General features: G+C 44.8%; 1 protein-coding gene across 2 annotated transcripts in view; it reads right to left on the minus strand.

Annotated features, from left to right (window-relative positions):
• Positions 1 to 22,072, minus strand: part of DNAJC13 (DnaJ heat shock protein family (Hsp40) member C13) — a 1,517,524-nt gene that overhangs the window by 1,008,810 nt on the left and 486,642 nt on the right. For both annotated transcript variants that reach the window (XM_078663869.1, XM_078663868.1), the window contains exon 16: positions 10,937 to 10,993. In XM_078663869.1, coding sequence (XP_078519995.1) covers positions 10,937 to 10,993 — 57 coding nt within the window. The remainder of the gene's footprint in view (positions 1 to 10,936; positions 10,994 to 22,072) is intronic.

Consider the following 22,072-nt stretch of genomic DNA (forward strand, 5'->3'; position numbering starts at 1 on the left):
CTTTAAAATGGCTTCCCTCTTCACGTGCAATATCCAAGGATCGACTTAGATATCACAAGGGGCATATCTACTCATGCAGGTATATCCACACATGTAGTATAGTGCACAATGCATAAGGGCTGTAAGGCCTACTGTAGGGGTGACTTACCTATACTGCATGAAGTGTGTGTAGGCGTGGCACACAGGAGGGGTGCCATGTTGTGTCTTTACTTTTCGCTGCTCCATGGCACGCAGCCTACAATGGCAGTTTGATGCTGGTGCTGAGGAATCCCTTAGGGTGCATCATACATGTTGCAGCCCTTGTGGATCCTCTTTAGCCTCCTCGCCCTAGGTTTCAGGGGTACCATTACCTAGGGACTTATAAAGGGTGTTCAAGGTATTGCCAATTGGGGAAACAATTGTACAGTTTAGGAAAGAGATCGGGCACTGGGTTCCTGGACAGCAGGAACTCAGTGTACCTTCTGTCAAAATTGCATCAAATACCAGGCAAACAGTGGGACTGACCAGGTCAACAAGCATTTGCAATGCAATAGGTCTCGCATTATTAAAGTTTGAGCTATTGGCATTACTAAATAATGCAACACCAATAGCTCAGGGACAGGCCCAAAGACAGACACACAGAGTGAGAAACAGACAGACACACACAGACAGAGACACACAGACAGAGACACAGACAGACAGAGACACAGACAGACAGAGACACAGACAGAGACAGAGACACAGACAGAGACACACAGACAGAGACACAGAGACAGAGACACAGAGACACAGAGACAGAGACACACAGATAGAGACACATAGACAGACAGACACAAAGTGAGACACAAAGTGAGACAAAAAGACAGACACACAGTGAGACACAGACAGAGACACAGACAGAGACACAGACAGAGACACAGACAGAGACACAGACAGAGACACAGACAGAGACACAGACAGAGACACAGACAGAGACACAGACAGAGACACAGACAGAGACAGAGACACAGACAGAGACACAGACAGAGACACAGACAGAGACACAGACAGAGACACAGACAGAGACACACAGACAGAGACACACAGACAGAGACACACAGACAGACACAAAGTGAGACAAAAAGACAGACACAGACAAAGACATAGAGGTACACAGACAGACACGCAGGCAGAGACACAGACAGAGGTACACAGAGACAGAGACCCACAGACAGACACAGAGACAGACACAGAGACAGAAACACATACAGTGACACATATAGAGACACATACAAAGAGACACAGACAGAGACACAGACAGAGAGACACAGACAGAGAGACACAGACAGAGAGACACAGACAGAGAGACACAGACAGAGACACAGACAGAGAGACACAGACAGAGAGACACAGACAGAGAGACACAGACAGAGAGACACAGACAGAGAGACACAGACAGAGAGACACAGACAGAGAGACACAGACAGAGAGACACAGACAGAGACACACACAGACAGAGACACACAGACAGAGACACACAGTCACAAAGACAGATGGACAGACAGACACAGACAGAGACACACCTGATTTTATACTGGGAACCCTGTCAGTAATATTAATGGACCATATATGCAATTCTGATCATCTTATAACCTGCGGCTACATTCTTCGCCTTAGAACCGACAGTCCTCTTTGCCACAATCCTGCACCCTGTACATTAGCGGCCAAAGTGTGTATGGTGCAGGAGGTGGGATCTGCCTGTCCAGCGGCCAAAATGAGCATGAAAACTTGTCATCTCTGACCCCAAACTGTGTCCTGGGCCGGGAATTCCCCAACCGCAGGCAAGAATCCATTATTTCTGCAGGCAGGGATGAGGGTCTCACCGGAAGCATCTGCCCTTCCGAGGGCTGATTGACTAGTGACTACAACCACCAGCATTGCTGGTCAGTATCCCTATTGTATTCACCGGACCCTCCCTACCCCGGAGCGCTGCTAGGCTAATGCAAGGTGACATGTAGCGCTTTACACACGCCAGAGTGACATAGATATGAAAGAACATCTGGGCTAAATAAAAACTACTTTAGAAAAAAACAACTTTTTAAAATGTATACCAGACTTGGGGCTGGTGACCATGATTAGGAAGAGTGTTAATCATTGTGTAGATTAAAAGAGCGCCAGCCCCGCGGTGGCTAAGAGAGCATCAGGCAGGAATTCACTCTTTAACTATTAAATACGTTCATATCACTGGCCTTCAGTCCCACACTGGCGCTGCTGCCTGGCCTCCCACACCGGCGTTGCCTCCCACTCTGGCGGTAAAGCCTCGCACTCTACCACAGCCCTCCACACGACTCTCTAACGGACGCAGCCTTTAGAGCCCTGCACGCCGTTTAATAACCCCTTCTGCAGAGCACGCTGTCTAATTCAGCAGGCACGGTCAATGCAGAATTTCTACTCAAATATCAATATTCTTCAAGATGTATACCGGGAAAAGGTTACATTGCAATAAATTTCATTCCACTTTCTAGTCATGTCAAAATGTATGGATTCGCGAGCTATCGGTCCGCTGAAAGCGCTATAGCGCCTCGTCAGGGGTATGAATCGCTATATAAATGCGGCTGTAAAAAATGCAAATCAAATGCCAACAGCAGGCTTGCATTCATCGGCGGCGAAGGAGTCCATATGCGGCAAGTCGCTACACACCGGCTGCTGTACATAAGTCATACATGCTAATCACCCCTGACTGATACTGCACAAAGACAACGTTTAACCCGAATTGTTTCCTCTGCTCCCTCCCAACGTCGATGTACTGGGGGTAACACATTTATCAAACAGCGAGCTAGCTCTCCCATCCCAGGGTCTGAACTCGTAGCAGATCTTCGCAGCATGCGCCCAACCCACTGAGCTATCTCGCTGCTCGACTAGTGGGATCCTCCTTATACCCCATAAGAGCCCCTCTGGGTGCACAACTGGGGACATTTCAACAGGCAGGGCAGCTGCACCTGCGCTCAGACTCCTCTGATCCGGGGCTGAATTAGCAGCACTGCCGAGAGGGCCAGAGTACAGGGGCTAAACTAACAGCACCGCAGAGAGGGCCCGAGCACTGAGCAGCACATGGGCTGTCTGGGTTTCCCCCTTTTTTTTTTTTTTTTTTTTTACAAACTTAAACGGTTTGAAGTTGAGTAGATAAGCTACTTCGGGGCAGCAGCAGTAAGAATGTTATGTTCCCTAATTCGGATTTGCGTTGTTTTTGCGCAAAGATGTGAGGCAGTTAAAGTCAGTGGTACCGTCCGAGTGACATTGTGTTCGCACTCGCCATGTCCCAGGCCGGGAGTGATTAGTTCTTGTAGCTCTGTTATCTCGTGCTGGCCTTCTTGGTGCGCGTGGGCAAAGGCACACCCATTCCCACCGGTGGCCAGCAAGCGCGCTGCTGCGCGCGCTGGCCACCGGTGAGAACGGACGGAGCAAAGGCAGGACATGCGCCTGTCTTTGCCCAATCACGTGCCATTTAAAAAAAAAAAGCGCGAAAGCCGATTAAAGACGGGGAAAGCAAACCCACACGCACAAGCCCTTTCAAGAGGTCTCGTGCTGCGTGTGCAATTCTGCGCACGCCAACGCTAGGCGCAAGACCTAAAAAGCGGCACTTTCCAACACGTATACCTTATTTTCATTTCTTAGAGATTCTCTCATATTTCTGGTTCTAAAATGTATATACCCAGGTCTATAAACTTAGTCTGACCTATTACAACACATTTAAATGTTCCTGTTTTAGTGATATATAATCTAAAAACCTACACTAATTAACAGTAAACTGTAATTGAATACAAAACATTAGTAATGTAATTAAACAATATCGCCTGAGTATTAGTGGCTGTCAACTGCAGTATTTTTATGCCTTCATTCAAAGAAGAACAAGATTGCTTTCTTACAATCAGAAGCCACTCCTAGTAACAGAATCAGTGTACTTCTTTGAAATTAAGAGCCCATGCTCACCTACTATATTTCCCCTGCCAGCAAAAAAAACAAAAAAAACTGCTTTTAGTAAATCGTAGGGGAGAAGACGGTATATCTCAGTTCCAGTGCAACTATCTCAACAAAAAGTATTTAACACTTATATCTGATTGGGCATGACACACCATTTTCACCTCACCTAAGGAGAAACAAGAAGCTCTCTATTTGGCATTTGCTGCTGTGAATCAAACTGGCACTGACAGTGCTTGAGAGAGAGAGATGTGTATATGTATGTATGTGTGTGAAGATGTGGGTTTCTGTTGCTGTAAACGGGTTTCTGTTGCTGTAAACCCTCCCTTTTTGCTAGATTTCTGATGCACTTCGACTTGGTGTGCCCTGGGTCCCTGCCAATCAGGCTCCCAGGGCCGGTGTTCCTTCCCCAAAACTACAACCCAATTGGCATCTCTGGCCACATGTCAGACCCTGGTAAATGGTACCCCAGGTACCCAAGGCATTGTGACCAGAGAAGATCCCCAAGGGCTGCAGCACTTATTGTGCCACCCTTAGGGGCCCTGTACCCAGACACACACACACTGCCTTTCCAGGCTAAGTGACTTGGTGCAAAACTAAACAAAGAGTCGACCTGGCACACATTCCTGTGTCTGGGAAAACTTATTCCGAGTAAGGATGAATTCAACAGTACACCTGGCAGGCGATGGCACGCCAATAAGTAGTTAAATGTTTGGAATCCAATCAATAAAGTAGATCGATGTAGTCTTTTATTTCAATATTGATCAAATCATATTTCATCATATGATAGCATATCCAATGGTAGGTGCAACATCAGACGTCCAAATTATTCAAATATTTGTCAATGTAGCAGTACACTGAGACATCAGTCCCCGAAGTATTTCGAGCCGGTGGACTTCATCATTCTCTTTTCATTTTATACACATCCCTGTGTGCCATGCCTACAAACACACTGCCATGGCATACATCAGTCACCCCTCTATCTGGGTGCACTATGCCAGTGGTGAGGGCACAGGTACATGAGCCCTGTGCCCCTACAGTACCCATGGCCATTCCTGGGCACTTTAAGTGCAGTGATGCCATTAAGAGTATATGGTGCTGGGAGGTTGTCGTTACGAACTCCACAGCACCATAATGGCTACACTGAAGACTGATAAGTTTGATATCAAACTTCTCAGCACATTAAACCCACACTGATGCCAGTGTGGGATTTAATGCCAAATGCACTACAGAGGGCATCTTAGAGGTGCCCCCTGAAACCTAACCAACTCCCAGTGTCCTGACTGCGTGGCTACTGAGGCTGCCACCACCAGACATGTTTCTGGACCCCTGGGTCAAGGGCCTGCCACTCTTGGGCCTGAAACAATGCACATCCTGGGACGAGGTGCAAGTCTCCTCCCCCAGGATGGGCAGGGGAAGCTTCAAAGGCCTGGCACCTTTTGGGAGCTACCCCAGGCCACTTGCTGTACTCAGCAGCTGGCCCCATCAGTTTTGACCCCCACTCTGGCGGGAAGACAGGCGCGGAAACCCTAAGTGAGGAAAGGGGGTGTGCCATCCTGTGCTAACTCCACCCATCAGGTGGGCGAGGTGAGGTGAAACAACTCCGGGCTCCCGCTATCTTGAGGATGGGGAGCCATGCCCAATCATAGATAGGCCACCCTCCCACAGGAGAAGAGCAGGATAGGGGGTGTAGTGATCCCAGGAAAGGGACCCATTGGTCCCTGCCCTTGCCCTACCTGTAACACCCCTAAATTTAGTATTTAGGGGCACCCTGAACCTTCCTTCCTTAGATCCTGATTTGAAAAGAAGAAGAACAAGAAACAAGAAGACCTGCCGTGCAGCCGCTAACAAGAGGACTACACCAACTGACTTGGCCCCAGAACCCTACAGGCCTGTTGATCTTTGAACCTGCTCCTGCTTAACCCCGGCGTCTCCTGCCGACAGCAACCTTGAAAACCACGAAGGACCTGCCTGCCTTGATCTTCCAAAGACTGGGACTCCCACGAGCAGTGGTTCTGCTCAAACAGCAATAAACCCTGGTGCCAGCCAGGAACCGCGAATCCAGCAAACTCTGCACCCACCGAGCCCGGCCTGTGTGGACAAAGACCACAAGGACGTCCCAGCGGTGACTGTGACCTGGAATCCAGTGCCCAAAGACCCTCCTCTACAATTCTGACGACCCCTTCAGCCTCACAACCAGGGACCCCTCCAACCGCGACCAGCTGAGGGTAAGATTTCCCGACGTCCAAAGACACCCCTGCACCCGAGGCCCCACGGCCCCCTGTGCTCAACTCCTGGGTGTCTACCTATACTCCAAGATCCCAACTTACCTCTCGAAGTGGTGGTCGCACCTGAAGAATCTCCATTCCCGTGCCTGCAGCCTTTGCTCGATTTCCAAGTTTCCCATTGAATAACATTGAGCCCCCGACGGCTCAAAAGCACCCTGCACCCAGCCGCCCGAGTGCCCCTGGGAGTGCAACCTCTGTCCTAATCTACTTCCCCATTTGCCCTGAGTAAGTGACCTGGAGCCCAGCTCCCACAGCTGCGTGGCCTGCTAGCCAGCAGACACCAACCAAAGGCCCCCTGTTGCCCATAGGCTAATATTGGGCCTACTACCTCTGCACTCGGCTGCCCCTGTGCCTTTGAGGGTGTAACAACTGTACCTATCTAACCCTCGGAGACCCCTGATTCTACCCCTGGAACCTTAACTCTGCCAGTCGAGTACTTACCTAAAAGCCGATAACTCACTTTTCTTCCATAGGTAATATTATCTGGTTTCACTCAGAATTTCTTGTAAGTGTGGAGTTTTGAAACTTTAAAATATTCATCTAAAATCAGCTGAACTACGAATTCCGATTTACTCACCTGTTATCAGTAGAGAACCCAGTGCTGTATCTTTCAGACCAGCATTGAACCGGAAAAGTAATTATAACCGTGTTTACTGTTAACTCAATTTTCCTCCATAGAAATCCATTGTCTGGTTTTCACCAGAAAAGTTTCGAAGTGTCGATTTTCAAAAACTACAAATATTCCTTAAAAATCGCCTGTATGACTTAATTGAATTCCTTCAATTGTTTACAGGAGATGCACCCGTGCTGGATCCAGAATCCAACACTGAGTAAGAAAAAGTAACGATAACATTACTTACCTTCTAAGTGAATTTCCTTCCTTAGGATAACATTGGTGATTCTATGTGAAAAAGGTTCTAAGTGTCAACTTCTAGAATACAATATTATTCCTTAAAAATCACTACTGTAACCAAAACGCTTTTACTTAATTGTTTACAAGAGATGTCCCAGGACTGAATCTAGGATTCAGTCCTGTGGTTAGAAAAGTAATCTTTAAAGTAACTAATTGCATTCAACTAGAATATCCCATTGAGCTCAATGTATCATTGTATTTGAAATTGTGTTGCCAATTGCAACAACTAACTATTGTAATCAAAAAGTCTATTGTCTATTTGAAAAGTATTTAACTAAAGTTACTCATTCTGGGAAAGTATATTTTGATACCTTGTTGATTCTAAAATAAAAACTATATATTTTGATACAAAACAATTGGCCTAGAGTTCAGTTCTTGAGTGTGTGAGACCATTTGCTGACTGTGTACAACAAATGCTTTACACTGTCCTCTGATACTGCCTTACTGCTCGACCAAGCTACCACTTTAGAGAGTAAGGCTATATCTAACTTTAGCCTTTGCCATACCTCTGGGGACTGTGGACTCTGTGCACACGGTACTTTACTTTGGTCCAGTATATACAGAGCCACTTTCTTACAATGAGTTATTTTTAGAGCATACGTCTAGCTCGAGAGCAACAGAACAGGGAGCATGAACCTGGACGATACAATTAACAATCGTTGGGGGAAGGTCACAGGTGGACTGTCAAGACTGGGGCAGTTATCCTTTAAGAGGTGTCTCAAACTTTTTCAGAATTGTAGGAGAGTTGGTGCCGAATGGATGTCGATAGGTATGCTGGTCCAGATTCTGGGAGCATGAACATTGAAGGACTGGTTTCTATCTTTTTCCTTCATGCAAATTGTGTCTCCAGTCTGGCGATATTCAGGGGTAAGTGTCCGTCCTTGTCACCCCCAATCATGGCTAGTTTGTTTGCCTGGGAAACTGAGATCCTGTTGCTGAGGGCCTTATAAGTGACGTACCTGGTCTTGTAAATAATTCCGGCTGTAGGGGGAGCCAATGTAGGTCTCTTAATGTAAGGGTGATGTGGGTGAACTCATTGGAGTCTTTAATGAGCCTTACCCCTGCGTGTCGGGTACTGTACAGGGGTGCTAAGATGGTGTTGGGGACAGCGCTGAGCAGGAAGTTGCCTCTGTCCAGATGGAAGAGGACTAAAGCTTGTACAGTTGTTCTGAAGTTGTCTTTTTGGAGAAGCTGATAACTTTATTCAAGAGGGAGAGTTGGAACCAAGCTTTCTTTGTCTTCTTGGTAATGTGTTGCTTGAGAGGATGAATCTCTGAGATTTGGCATGGTCTGAAAAGCTAGGGGAAGAAGCCTGGCAGGTGTAATACAGACAGCCAGGTTTGACTCTGGGCTTGTTTGAAGCTGCTGCCTGTGAAGGAGGAATTCAGAGTTTGGATAAGTGTGAGGCAGGAGTCGAGTATGTATGTAACAAAGATTAGGAGGTCTCAGGGGATCAGTGGTTAAGTTACCCCTGGACCTCTCAAAGACCAATGACTCATGACAATATGATGTTGTAGCTCTATGTTGGTCCACTATGTGTATTCTCCCCTCTTTTATTATGTCTGCATGACCCTGCCTGCGGGTGGGGTTTTTGCACAGGGGGGGGTCATGATCTTGAATCCGCACTCTATAATAATATTAGTTTCTTTAAACTTGTGCTCTGAAAAGTGAGGATTGTTTTTAAGTCTAATTTAATTTCTCATTACACTACCAGCACCTTGATTCTATATCCTGAGGCATGAGAATATGTGTTGGCCTCCAGTGATGTGGTCCCCATATTAAGCCTCCTAATTTAGCACATCTTAGACATTCAGAAGTGACAATTATATTGGTAGGAGCGCATAGCGGACCCTTAGTTGAAGTTGCTGTTCTCCTCCCAATCCTTTCAAACTAAATCTGAAGGTGTTGTCCCAATTGAAAGTTATGCTTGTAAGATGTTACAAAGCAACTCCCATGTAAGCCTATGGAACAGATAGCCTTGCAATAGTGAAAAACGAAACACAGTCTTTCACTATAAGGACTTGTAAAACACACAAGTACATATCCTACCTTTCCCCCAAACTGCACACTGCCCATAGCGATACCGGAGCCTACCCGATGGGTCCCTTACATTTAAGAAAAAGGAAGGGTTTGGTCTGGAAAGTGGGTGCATTTGCCAGGTCAACATGGCAGTAAAAACTGTGTGCAAACACTGCAGTGGCAGGTCTGAGACACCTTTGACCAGCTGCTTGTGTGGGTGGCACAACCAGCGCTCCAGGACCACTAGTACCATGTGATTTACAGGCCCTGGGCACATACACTGCACTGTCCTAGGGACTTACAAGTAAAGTAAATATCCCAATCATTGAAAACCATTCATACACAATTTACATGGACAGGGTAATCACTGATTTTTTTTTTTATTTAATGGCAGTGGTAAAGTGCCCAAAGTCCTATTACCAAGGAAAAATAGGTCAAATACAAGAGGCCAAAAAGCAAAAACTCTGGGGGCAAACCTGCTGAAAAAGCTAAGACTATCAAGTGGTATGTGGCAGATGTAGAGGCACTAGATGTCTGAATGGAGTGAATGTGTTTGAGCGCTCAGGAAGTGAGTGCTCGGGAAGTGAGTTTGGCAATGGCATGATATGTGATATTTGTGAGACACAAATTGAAGCTAGTTAATCTAGAACAAGGATTCTGGCCTTCGATTCTGCCAAGTCCAAACTGGAGACACCCTTGTCTAGGTTTACAATAAGCTGAGGATCTTCTGAACAGATCACTAAAGTACGAGAGAAGGTAGGGAATGGCAGACTGATGTCACTTCCTGTAAAGATGGATGTTGGGAAACTAGAAGATGGCTTCCTGTTGAGAAGGATGATAGAAAATCTTTGGCCTTTTATTTTAAAGATGGCTTTGTAGCGAAATGCAGGGATGTCACTTCTTGTAGATATGAATGCTGGGAAAACTACAGCTCAAGGTATGGGTTGTACAATGAAGCAAGGATTGAGTAAACATGTAAAGGTACATACATTGTACTCCCCACTGTGCCCTGCTCACCACTGGTTTCCAAACTTTGGAGAAAAACATTTGGCCCATCTATGAATGGGTGCAACAGTAATTATGACCATGGCTGACGAAACAGTTCATGTATGTCACTAATGGTGAGAGCCATGCCTCGTGAGAGACTATGCCACAAAATAGTGCCTTTTGTCCTAGGACAATGAATGTTTGTATACGACCTAATGTGCCACTTCCAATTAAAGGACACTGATCAAACACGGTTCATAGACTGATGGAAATATCATCATGGAAACATACATTTATACTCATCAATTTACTATAAATTGTTATTTATATCATCCACCATTCATATTTATGTATATATTCAAACACACCCATTATCAAATTATAATAAAAAATATATCTGTCAAATGTCCTATAAGATACAAATTTCTTTAGGGAGAAATGCTTCCTTTATAAAGTATTCTCAATATCTACAAGAGTAAGAATCAAATGTATTGTCATTCCTTGTTGTGGGGATGATAGGCAATGTACTAAGCTATGTTCTACCTCTGAAATGTGGTCTCTGGGGGAAATGCTGGATTATAAATCAGATATAATGTTTGTTTCCATTCAGTATAATAGTGATGAAATATTCGCATATGTAGGGCCAGTGAATATCTGGGACTGAATGATTAGCTCATGCAAATTTTCATAAATTAGAAAAAGGACCAGATAATCGCAATCATGCAGTCAAATCTGGATTCATCACAATGAAACTGGTATAGTTATTTGAAAACGGAAACAATGAATTTCTCACCTCTATTATAGCCTTCATAACCAGTCCAGCTCCCTTAACTATTGCCATGGAAGGATGCTGTAAAAATTAGAGGGAAAAGACCATTAGCACCTACTTCTAAAATGAAACCATAAAAACAACATTTACTATTTTTAGGTCTAATGTGTATGGTACTTGGACATTCAAGGTAAGCAAATTGCATTCTATACTTACTTTAACCCCTTCCATGCTGATGACGAGCTCAGCTCGTCATCAGCGTTACCTGCCGTGTGCTGATGACGAGCTGAGCTCGTCATGAATCGCGGTAATTTTAAAAATGCCGCATACAGCGGGAAAAGAGGCCGTACGCATGCGGTTAAAAGGGACTTTGGTTAACCCTCCTTCAGTCACTTGCTTCTTTTCCTCCACAGCGTTCAGCCATTGGATTGAGACATTTTCAATCTCATCTTGGTTCAGCCCAAAAGATTATTTAAGCCTGACACCATTTTTACACCTCCAATGGAATCTATGATGGACGATTGCCCAGTAGCACTGTGGAGTCAATACTGACAAAAGCATCTGCAAAATGGATGTTAAAGGCAAAAAGAATTTTGGGTTTTACCGTCCCTATTTTCCAGTCGCTTTTGTAAGCGCTGAAGAGCCACTTACTAATCGATTATAAACATGGCTGCTATCTTGTCCACGTACACTTCTATTGTTTAACTCTTTCAAGAAAGACACCACATTTTAGTGCATTCCCGCTCCACAAACATCAGACTGGATGGTCTTTTCAAATGCTTGATCTTTTGATGGAGAACTTTAAAATTACTTCCCAATGAACTCTTCTTTGAGACAGTGCATGCTCCACATCACCATTGTGGAGGTGGGGATCCAGTGCCACTGGAAAAGGCCTTTAAACATTGCTCTGCAAGAAACCAGAGGATGCTGTGTTCTAGTCAGTAATCACTCAACATTTAGTAATCCCTTTTATGGTACATTTTGTATTGAGGCCATGAACAGCTTCAAAGACTCTGATTTTATGATTGGACATGGACTTCAGACTACTCCAGACTAGTTCCATGTGCATCGAAGCCCATTTTATCAGGGCTCAGGAGACGGTTTCATGCCTTCCATTATGTCAATATAGTCATAGAGCAAACGGAAGAAAGTAATATCGCACCCAACAGATAGACAAAACCAAATTTTACTCCCTTTTGGTCCCAGATGGCGGTTGTAGGAGAAATTAAAGCAGGTGTGCAGTGACTGACGAAACTGAAATGTAAGATTGCTGGAGCTATTGCAGGATACACTGTCTGGAATCACAGCTCTTATTGGGGTCATATAAAGAGTGAACCGCTTTGTGGCAGGTTTAGAGGCCTGTACTGATTCTAGGCAAGGCCCCTCAGGTAACACTGAAATGCCCAGTAATGGGAAAAGCAGTCACAGGATTAATCCATAGCTGTACCATCTTTAAACCATTCGAAAGCCAAATCTGCTTTTTCACCTAAGGGATTGGATTTATCAAAAGGCATGTCCATCAGCAAAGCTTAGCTGTCTCTGGAAAACTCAGCAGGGCATCAAAGCAAGTTACAATATAACAACACTGTCCATGGGTCGAGCGTCAATACGCAGTATCCAGTCTGGCCACCATGATCTATTTAGCCACGGCCTGGCTATCACGTACAGTTTAAACAATCCAATTTCTAAAGCTCTCAGTGAGGGCAGGCAATAATGCCATTGCCACAAACCAGAAGATGTGTTTGTTGCAAGAGGCACACTGTGTTCAAGGACCTGAGAAAGTTAGATAAAAAACCTTTTGCCTAATGAATCATTCCTTTTGGACCCTCGATCCAGTGGAGCACTAGGGAAAGCATTTGGCTTTATCATGCTTGCTGAGGCCAGCACAAAAAGGCTCTCATGAGTTTGCGAGGCCGAGCAATTGGGTGGCTCACTACTGTCAAGGACTTCTTGAACACGGACCTTTATAAATGGATCCTGAGGAGATGATAGTGACCACAAATCCAGTCCACCATAGACAGAGAAGAAACCACCGTTCTCGCCCTGCTCAATCTCTTGACGGCGTTCAACACAGACCCGCATTACACCCTCATCGCCAGACTCCTGGACTCCGGCATCCAAGGGCCTCCCCTGGGTTGGACTGTCTCCTTCCTCTCAAAATGGATACAATGAGTAAGATTCTGCATTTTCAATTCCAAACACAAGACGCTCATCTACGGAGTCCCCCCAGGCCTCCTCCCCCCCCCAGCCCAACCCTGTTCAACGTGTATATAGCACCACTCGCCCGCATCATAAGAACCAATGGCATAAACATTGTCTCTTACGCAGATGACACTCAGCTCATCCTCTCCCTCATCAACATGAATACAATACCACCAGGGCCAACTTCACTGCCTGCTTGTCCAATGTGGCCAATTGAATGCGACAGAGAGAGCGGACACAAACTAAAAATGGAAAAACTGAGATCCTAATCTTCAGAAGTAAGAGCTCCCTTTGGGACTCCTCCTGCTGGCCCCCCAACATGGGTCCAAAGCCCACCCCCACAGACCATGCCAGAAACATCAGCATCATCCTTAAATTTGAATTTGAATTTAAAAACATTTATATAGCGCACATTTACCACGCGGTTTCTTGGCGCTTTTAGATTGCGAGAAGGCAGCAGGAGCGAGAAGGTTTTAGAGAACGTGGGCTCGGGAGAAAAGCAGGGTTTTGAGGCCTTTACGGAACTCAGTGTAAAGGGAAGTCATGCGAAGTTCCGCGGGGAGGGAGTTCCAAAACATAGGGGCAAGGACTGCAAATTTGGTTCCACCCGCCTTTTTCTTCCTAAACCGGTGAGTGGTGAGGAGTGCCTGATGGGTAGAACGGAGCTCTCTGCCCGGTACATAGGGTTTAACAGCGGAGCAGATAAACTCCGGGGCAGTGCCCATTTTAGCCTGGAAGGTAAGACAACCAAGCTTAAATAAGGCTCGCTCTCTCACTGGCAGCCAGTGCAGTGCCTGCAATAAAGGGGTGGAGCGGTGATATTTAGGCAGGCCGTGAATCAGGCGGGCAGCCTGGTTCTGCACTAGCTGCAGCCGGTGGATGGCATAGGCCGGAGCGCCATTATAGATGATATTGCCATAATCAAGGCGCGAGAGCACCATGGCCATCACTATGATCTTTAAGGCGGGTAGGGAGAAAAAGCGAGAGATCTTCCTGATAGTTCTAAGAGAAAAAAAACAAGAAGAAACAACCGAATTCACCTGTGAGTGAACAGAAAGTGAGGAATTAAGAAAGATACCAAGGGTTTTGACCTTAGGAACAGGAAGCGGGGAAACACCGAGTGAAGATGGCCAGTGGGAAGGGGACCAGGGACTGCAACCACCTCCGGTCAAGACTAACTCCGTCTTGTCCGGATTGAGTTTGAGGTGGTTGCAGTTCATCCAATCTTGTATGAACAACATAACAGACTGGACATTCTGGGAGGATGAAGGGGAGCGAGAAAGGTTAAAGATTAGCTGGAGGTCATCGGCGTAGTTAAACACCGTGACCTCGAGCTGCTGTAACATAAAAATGAGGGGGTAGATGTATAAATTGAACAAAAGAGGGGAAAGTGAAGAACCTTGGGGGACCCCGCAAGCAACCTTACGAGGGGGGGCCCTGAAACCAGCTAGGTGGACCGCCTGAGCCCTGTCACTCAGGAAGGACTCAATTCAGGCGAGGGCAAGGCCCTCTATGCCCGCCGCCCTGACACGGGTAAGAAGAGTGGAGTGGTCCACCGTGTCAAAAGCGGCGGACAGATCTAAAAGAATGAGGGCCTGTGGTAAGTTGGTATCAATGCCCTCGCGTAGGTAGTCCATCACTGAGATCACCACCTTCTCCGTTGAATGGAGGGGGCGAAAGCCCGCCTGCCGAGGGGAGAGGCAGTGGTTGTTTTCCACATAGGCGCTCAGGGTGCAGGTTACATGGGTTTCCAGGACCTTGCCAAGGTAAGGCAAAAGAGAAATGGGGCGGTAGTTGGAAGGGGATGAGGGGTCGGCACCAGCTTTTTTTAGGATAGGAATGATAGCCGCAGATTTGTGGGCAGCGGGAACCGCTCCATTCCTGAGTGAATCGTTCAGAAGGGTAAGGGGGGGAATTGGACAGGCTAGGAAGATATCTCTCAAAAGTCAAAGTCCAGAGGGGAACCTGATTTCACCTTTTGGAGCAGAGGAGGGAGCGTGACTTTTGTCAGAAGGGGAATGGAAGTGAGTTTAGAGGTAGCAGTAGGAGGGGAAGGATTGATGAATGTGGGGGATGGAGGGGGGATGTTGGCCTTAATCTTTGCGACTTTATCAACGAAAAAATCGTTGAGCGAATCGCAGAGCGGTTGTGAGGGGGGGATCGAGGCCGTGACTCTGTTGGATGAGGCAAGCTCGTGTACCGTGGCGAAGATTTCTTTAGATTGTGACTCCGCAGACAGAATCCTGTTAGAATAAAACAGGGTCTTAGCATCTAGGATGCCTTGCTTGTAGACCTTAAGTACGGAAAGGTAGGCCTTAAGTACGGAAAGGTAGGCCTTTTTTAGGGCAGGGCAGTATGTTTTCCTCCATGCGCGCTCTGCTCTGCGCGCGGCCAACTTTTTCGCCTTAAGATCAGGAGTGAACCAACGGTTAGCAGCATGATTCCGCTTAACCGTGATCCGTCTTAATGGAGCAAAGTCATCGCCTGCGTGGGTAAGCCAGTTGTTAATGGTGTCCAGTTGGACCGGGGCGGCAAGGCCGATAAGATTGGGGCTAGAGTTGGCCAGGAAAGTGCACAGAGATGGCATGTCAGCTTTACCCCATTTTCTGACCCAGATGTTCTTAGGAAGCGGAAATTTGACAGCCGGGGCTAAGGCAAGGGAAAAGGAGATTAAAAAATGGTCAGACCAGGAACAGGGGGAAATGGTAAGAGGGGTGACAGGGATGTTCAGGGTCCAAACCTGATCGAGCGAGTGGCCAAGTGCGTGAGTAGGACTGTGGACATGAGAGGTGAAGTTGAGGCTGATCATAAGGTCAGTAAAGTCTTTAGAGGAAGGGCTTTCGGCAGGATCATTAGGCCAATAGTTCAGGTCACCTAAAACTAGCACTGACGAGTTGTTTACTACCAGTGTTGCGAGAGTGTCCTGAAGATTAGAAACGAAGGTGGGGGTGGGATGGGGGGGGACGGTAGATGAGGACAACAGTTAGGGGGGTAGAGTGGGAACTAGAACGAATTATCAAGCAGTCGACTTCCGGAATGGGGAGTGGAGGTCAGTATGAGCTATCAGGGCCACTCCGCCGCCTCTCCTGCCCTCCGGTCGATCCGCTCGGATGGTAGAGTATGAGGGAGGTAGGGCAGCTAGGACATTGGGCAGGGAGTCGGCCTTGAACCAGGTCTCTGTTAAAAACAAGAGATCCGGTTTGTGGGTATCAATATAGTCAAATAGCTCATACTGGTGGCTGACTGCTGATCGGGTGTTGAGAAGCACGGCCGTGGTGTTAAAGGCCGAGGTTTGGCGAGCAGGTACAGAGGAAGGGATGGGAGAGACAGTGCGGGGCGGAGTGAGCAGGCCAGCTGTAGTGGCTGGGGGAGTAGGCGGAAGACTAGAAAGAAGACCCAGATGTTTCAGCCGATCGAAGGTAGACAGGCTGATAGTGCCAGGGGTCCAAAGTGACAGAAGACTGAGGGAAGAGTAGGACAGGGGGGGAGCATTAGGAAGTGCCCCTAGCCCCGGCCGGCCGCGGACGGGCGCAGACGGGCTGGACTCTGGCGTGACTCCGGCGCGTCTACGGCGCTCCCGCTGCGCTCGTCCGCTGCGCCGACACATGAGGGACGTTTAAATGGAGAAGCAGCGTGGGGGGAGTGGCGTGGGTGGGGTCGGGCGATCTAGCCCAAGCCAAGATGGCGGCCACGGCTGGTACAAGCCCGCGATAAAATTAGCTGCCAGCCAGCCCTCACAGCCCCTAAGAAGCAAGGTAAGTAATTAGTAGACCTGTTGATGTTCAGTACAGGTTAATAAATGCATTTACAAGCAAAATTAAAATTACAAGCGCGCCTCCGCTCTCGATCAGCGTAACACCGCGCAAAAGTTAAAAAGTATGGACGTAGCCCTCAGCTCCTGCTAGCAAGCCCACTGCCACCGGGCTGCTCGCAATCGCTGGGACAATGCCGGAAGTGCTCCTAAATGGAGAAGCAGAGTGGGGGGAGTGGCGTGGGTGGGGTCTCACGTTGAACAAACAGGTTAATGCTGTGATAGCATCCTTCTGCCACATCCACAGAATGCTTTGCAAGATTTTCAAATGGCTCCTCATGCACACAAGATGCACGGTCACCCAGGCCCTCATCACCAGCAGGCTCGACTATGGCAACGCACTGTAAGTTGGAATCTACAACCAACTTACACAAAGACTTCAAACTATCCAAACCCCACCACCAGACTCATTCTAAACATCCCCAGAAACGCTCACATCACACTCCCTACCTCACTGAATTACACTGGGTACCCTTCGAGAAAAGGTGCACATTTAGGCTGCTCATTCACCCCTACAAAGCCCTCCACAATACAGCATACAATGACTGACTAACTAACCAATATCCCTCCAGACAGCTAGGCTACACTTCGCTCTCCCTCACACAAATCCCCAGCATCCGCAGAAGCAAGACAGACGTGTGCCCCTTCTTCCTCCTCACAGCCAAAACCTGGAAATAACGCCCTTTACACATCGGTACTGCCGCTCCACTTCTCAACTTCCGCAAGAAACAGACCTGGCTGTTCAACTCGTAGCACTGCTAGGCCTACGCTCCTGCTCCAGTGGCTGGATACCCTCATAAGTTGCATCATACAAATCTACATAACTTAAGAACACAAAGCACTGTGTGCTTCTCTCACCTGACACTTTCAAAGAGCACTTACAAATATTTACTGAAAAGAGTGAATGCACCAGCAGGGGAAGGGAAATTGGACGAGAGTGGGGAGAAGGCTAAACAATGGATATAAAATAAGAGTGGAACAAACGTTTCCTAATTCATGTTAGTTTGAAGACCCCCACAGACCAAGAACAAAATTTACAGCACTAGGTTAGCCATGTGTGTGTCTACACAACAATAGGTTTCGTTGTATGCAGGGACCTGCTTTTGGTTAAGGTGAAATTAGTGGCTACAACATTGTAGTGCATTAACAAGTTGAGTCAAGCCCTGCCCAGCACTTTGCTTTAATTGCAAAAGACTGGCTATGTCTCGAAATCTCACGGCATATTGTTACAAGAGTAGGAGGTCAACTTGCACAGAGGCTTCCTATTTAAGGAAGCCCTACCCGAAAGTGAACTGCCAGTCCAGACAATGTCCTTCAAGTGGTGGCAAGCACCCAAACACCCTTTGGAGATCATTTTCTCTTTAGAATTGTTATCAGTACAGGAGATCTGACAGCAGAATAAGTGCTAACTATTTATCCTAACTAAACATCCCAGTAAACTCTTTCTTATAACGGGCCACCACAAACCTAACTTTTGAGTGTGTGTGTGTGTGTGTGTGTGTGTATAGGCAACCTATGCCCTGTATATCTTTAGGACTCTTAAAAGAGTTGGGTCTGCTGTAAGACCCAATTTCAAAACTGAAGTACCCAGTTACATCCTTGAATCTCCTCATTGCTTATGAGAAGGCAATAGACAAGTGATGCTATCTTGAAAGTGGAAGTTGAAAGCTAAAACGCATGTGAGTGAACAGAGTCTTGGGCAATGATAATTATTTTGCCGCTAAATGCCTTGTATATTGAAAGTAACTGTGCTTTACTTCAAAAAGGCTTCAGCGCAGCCAGCACTCAACCACTAGAAAATGTTACTTACTAGTAATCCTAGTTCTGCATTAGGCAGAAATCATGAAAACGCTACTGCTCATCGCTTGTCAATAATTTCAACAACAAAGATAGTAAGTAGCTTGAACTTGCTTTCTAAAAAGACTTCACCTAAGAGGCAAACTCCCAGTATAGTGAATGCTAGAAGAGGAAAGCAGCTGACTCCCTAAAGGAGCAGTGTATCTAGTTTAACCTTATGTACTCTTGACCTAGTAGGCACCCTTTTCCATAATTATTCTCCTCTGTATTGAAAGGGTTTACCATTTCCTACTCCTAAACGGGCAGGTTTTTTAGCTAGGCGCTGCAATGCAGACTTTGTGATTTTGAAATGGCTATTCCAGAGAGAAAAGGGTGGCCTGTTTTCTACTATGGAGACAGCACGTACTTTTGTGACAATGCAGTATCGACCTCCAGCTCGAAGTGTGCACAGACTACATGGATGAAGATAAGAATGGTGATATTCTATGTTTATGATTTCTGTGAGGATAGGACTGGAGTTTTTTTGGTCATTGTTCCATGAATTGTGGCAGCAGTGGTGCCTTTTCGATTTCACAGACCTCTTGTTAGCTCATTTTGTTCGGCAGTTCTGTGCCCCCTTAAATCTCCCAAATTACAACTAGGGCAATGGTTTTTCAGTACCCTAGCAGTCCTCACACTTCTGTCCGTCAAGGTAATTCCTATTATATTTGTCATAAATGTTGCTGCTAAGGTTACCATGAAGTCAAGAACAAGTAGTTGTTCAATCATTCTGCAAAATCTTGTGTCTTTCTTTCCTCCATCGCCAACCCATGCGCTTTACAGACAGAACATTAAGACCATTTAAAAAAAGAAAGTTGCTGAACCCCACAGACAGGCTGTTTCCTTTTATCTCTCAGCTGAGTAAAAATATGTTAATGCAACACTTTACAAATTTAGTCTTCTATCTTGATCAAGCCAGTTTCCACTAACCCAGGGGCATAGAGTAAATGCTCCTTTTCTTGCTAGACAATACACACCTGGTGGTAGACACCTGTGGTGTTAGGACAATGATGTTATTTGCTCAGTCAGAGACCACTGACTGATGGATACACGCTGCAGTCAGATGGTGCTTGTTTTATGAGGAGTCATTATTACTTGGTCAGTATCCATTTTGCTGGAGAGAGCCATTGTCATGCATGTGTTACCTCACCTTACATATGAGAATTCAGAACTCCTTTTTTGAATCTTTCTTGATTCATCATTTCTTCCACCATAGTTTTAAAGCTTTAACCTAGTCCTCAGAATGCAAACGCACGTTTCGTAGGGGTTCAATAACTTTTAGTGAGGGTAATATCTGGAGAGAAATCACAGTGATGTGTGGCTAACATTGGGATAGTTAATTCCCCAAACAATGCTATTGGGGAAAAAGGAAAAATCTGAAAATAAACAGAAAGGAAAAAATACAGAAAAAATGACACTGTGACACACTAAGAAAGTATCAAACCACAAGAACCATGGACAATCTCACAGGTGGGAAACCAAAGGAACAGGTCCTCAAGGGCAAGCTGGCTTCCAATACAATCCTATTTCACACAAAAAGCAATTTGAGTGAGAATAATTATATTACATGTTATTACTTCATCATTACTAGTATGTTTCTGAACAAACAAAAAAAGTTTGACAGGATGCCGTCACACGGTAAACAGTCATAATATCGATTCCAAAATATAGAATGGACATAATATCGAAGTAAAAATATAGAATGGACAAAATATCGAATGGACACAATATAGTGGTTAAAAATATCGAATTTAAGGTAAGTAATATCGATTTTCAAAATATAGAAGTCAAAATATCGAAGTATACAATATAGGCATTAAATATATCGATTTTTCAATAATATCAATTTTTTTAAAGTGTTTTGTATGTTAGTATATGTGTGAAAAGTGTATATTAATTTTTGTAATGTATGTTTAATGTATTTTAAGCAATGAATTTTATGTTATTTAATTTTTGTGTAATTTAATTCTGTAGCGGGTTGTGGGTTTATAGGGGAATAGGGTGGGAAGTAATTTAATTATATTAAATTAAATATTAATTTTTAGCAAACATTAATATTTTTAATTTAATTTTGCTTTTTAGTTCTGTAGCGGGTTGTGGGTTATAGGGTGGGAAGTAATTTAATTGTGATTAATTAAATATTTTAATTTATTTATTGGTATTCATTTTGAATTTGTTATTTTTTAATTGGTAATTAATTTTTATTAATTGCCAATTAATTTGTATTCATTGATTAATTGTTAATTATGTTAATTTACTAAATTTATTTTCTGTAGCGGGTTGTGGGTTTATAGGGGAATCGGGTGGGAAGTAATTTAATTGTAATTAAGTAAATAATTTTTTTCATTTATTGGTATTGATTTTAAATGTATTGTTAATTAATTTTTAATTGGTAATTAATTTCTATTAATTGGCAATTAATTTTTATTAATTGGTAATTATTTTGTATTAATTAAATATTTGATAATTATGATAATTGTATTAATGTATTTTCTGTAGTGGGATGTGGGTTTATAGGGGAATAGGGTGGGAAGTAATGTAATTGTAATTAATTACATATTAAAAATACTTTTTGTGTATTGATAATTAATTTACTGTTAATTTTTAATTGGTATTAATTTTTATTATTAATTAGTTTTTGTTATTGAAAATTAATTAGTTGTTAAATAATTATGAATAGGTTATTAATTTTTAATAACTAATATGTAGTTGTATTTCTAATTAATTATTACATAATATTAAACTGGTTATTAATTTCAATTAATGTTTTATTGGTATTGATATTCAATTTATTTTTTATAATATATTAAATCTTTACTTTCCCTACTGTTAAACTCACTGCAGTGGGAATAGTAATTTTCACCCTCCCGCTATCCAACGCTTTCCCTACTGTTGCACTCTCTGGAGTGGGAATAGTATTTTTTACCCCTACGCTATCCAACGCTTTCCCTACTGTTGCACTCTCTGGAGTGGGAATAGTCATTTTTACCCGTACGCTATCCAAAGCTTTCCCTACTGTTGCACTATCTGGAGTGGGAATAGTAATTTTCACACTCCCGCTATCCAACGCTTTCCCTACTGTTGCACTCTCTGGAGTGGGAATAGTAATTTTTACCCCTACGCTATCCAATGCTTTCCCTACTGTTGTACTCTCTGGAGTGGAAATAGTAATTTTTACCCTTCCAATATCCAACGCTTTCCCTACTGTTGCACTCTCTGGAGTGGGAATAGTAATTTTTACCCCTACGCTATCTAACGCTTTCCCTATTGTTGCACGCTCTGGAGTTGGAATAGTAATTTTTACCCTCCCA

The sequence above is a fragment of the Lissotriton helveticus genome, chromosome 10, assembly GCF_964261635.1.
Source record: "Lissotriton helveticus chromosome 10, aLisHel1.1, whole genome shotgun sequence".
Lineage (NCBI taxonomy): Eukaryota > Metazoa > Chordata > Amphibia > Caudata > Salamandridae > Lissotriton > Lissotriton helveticus.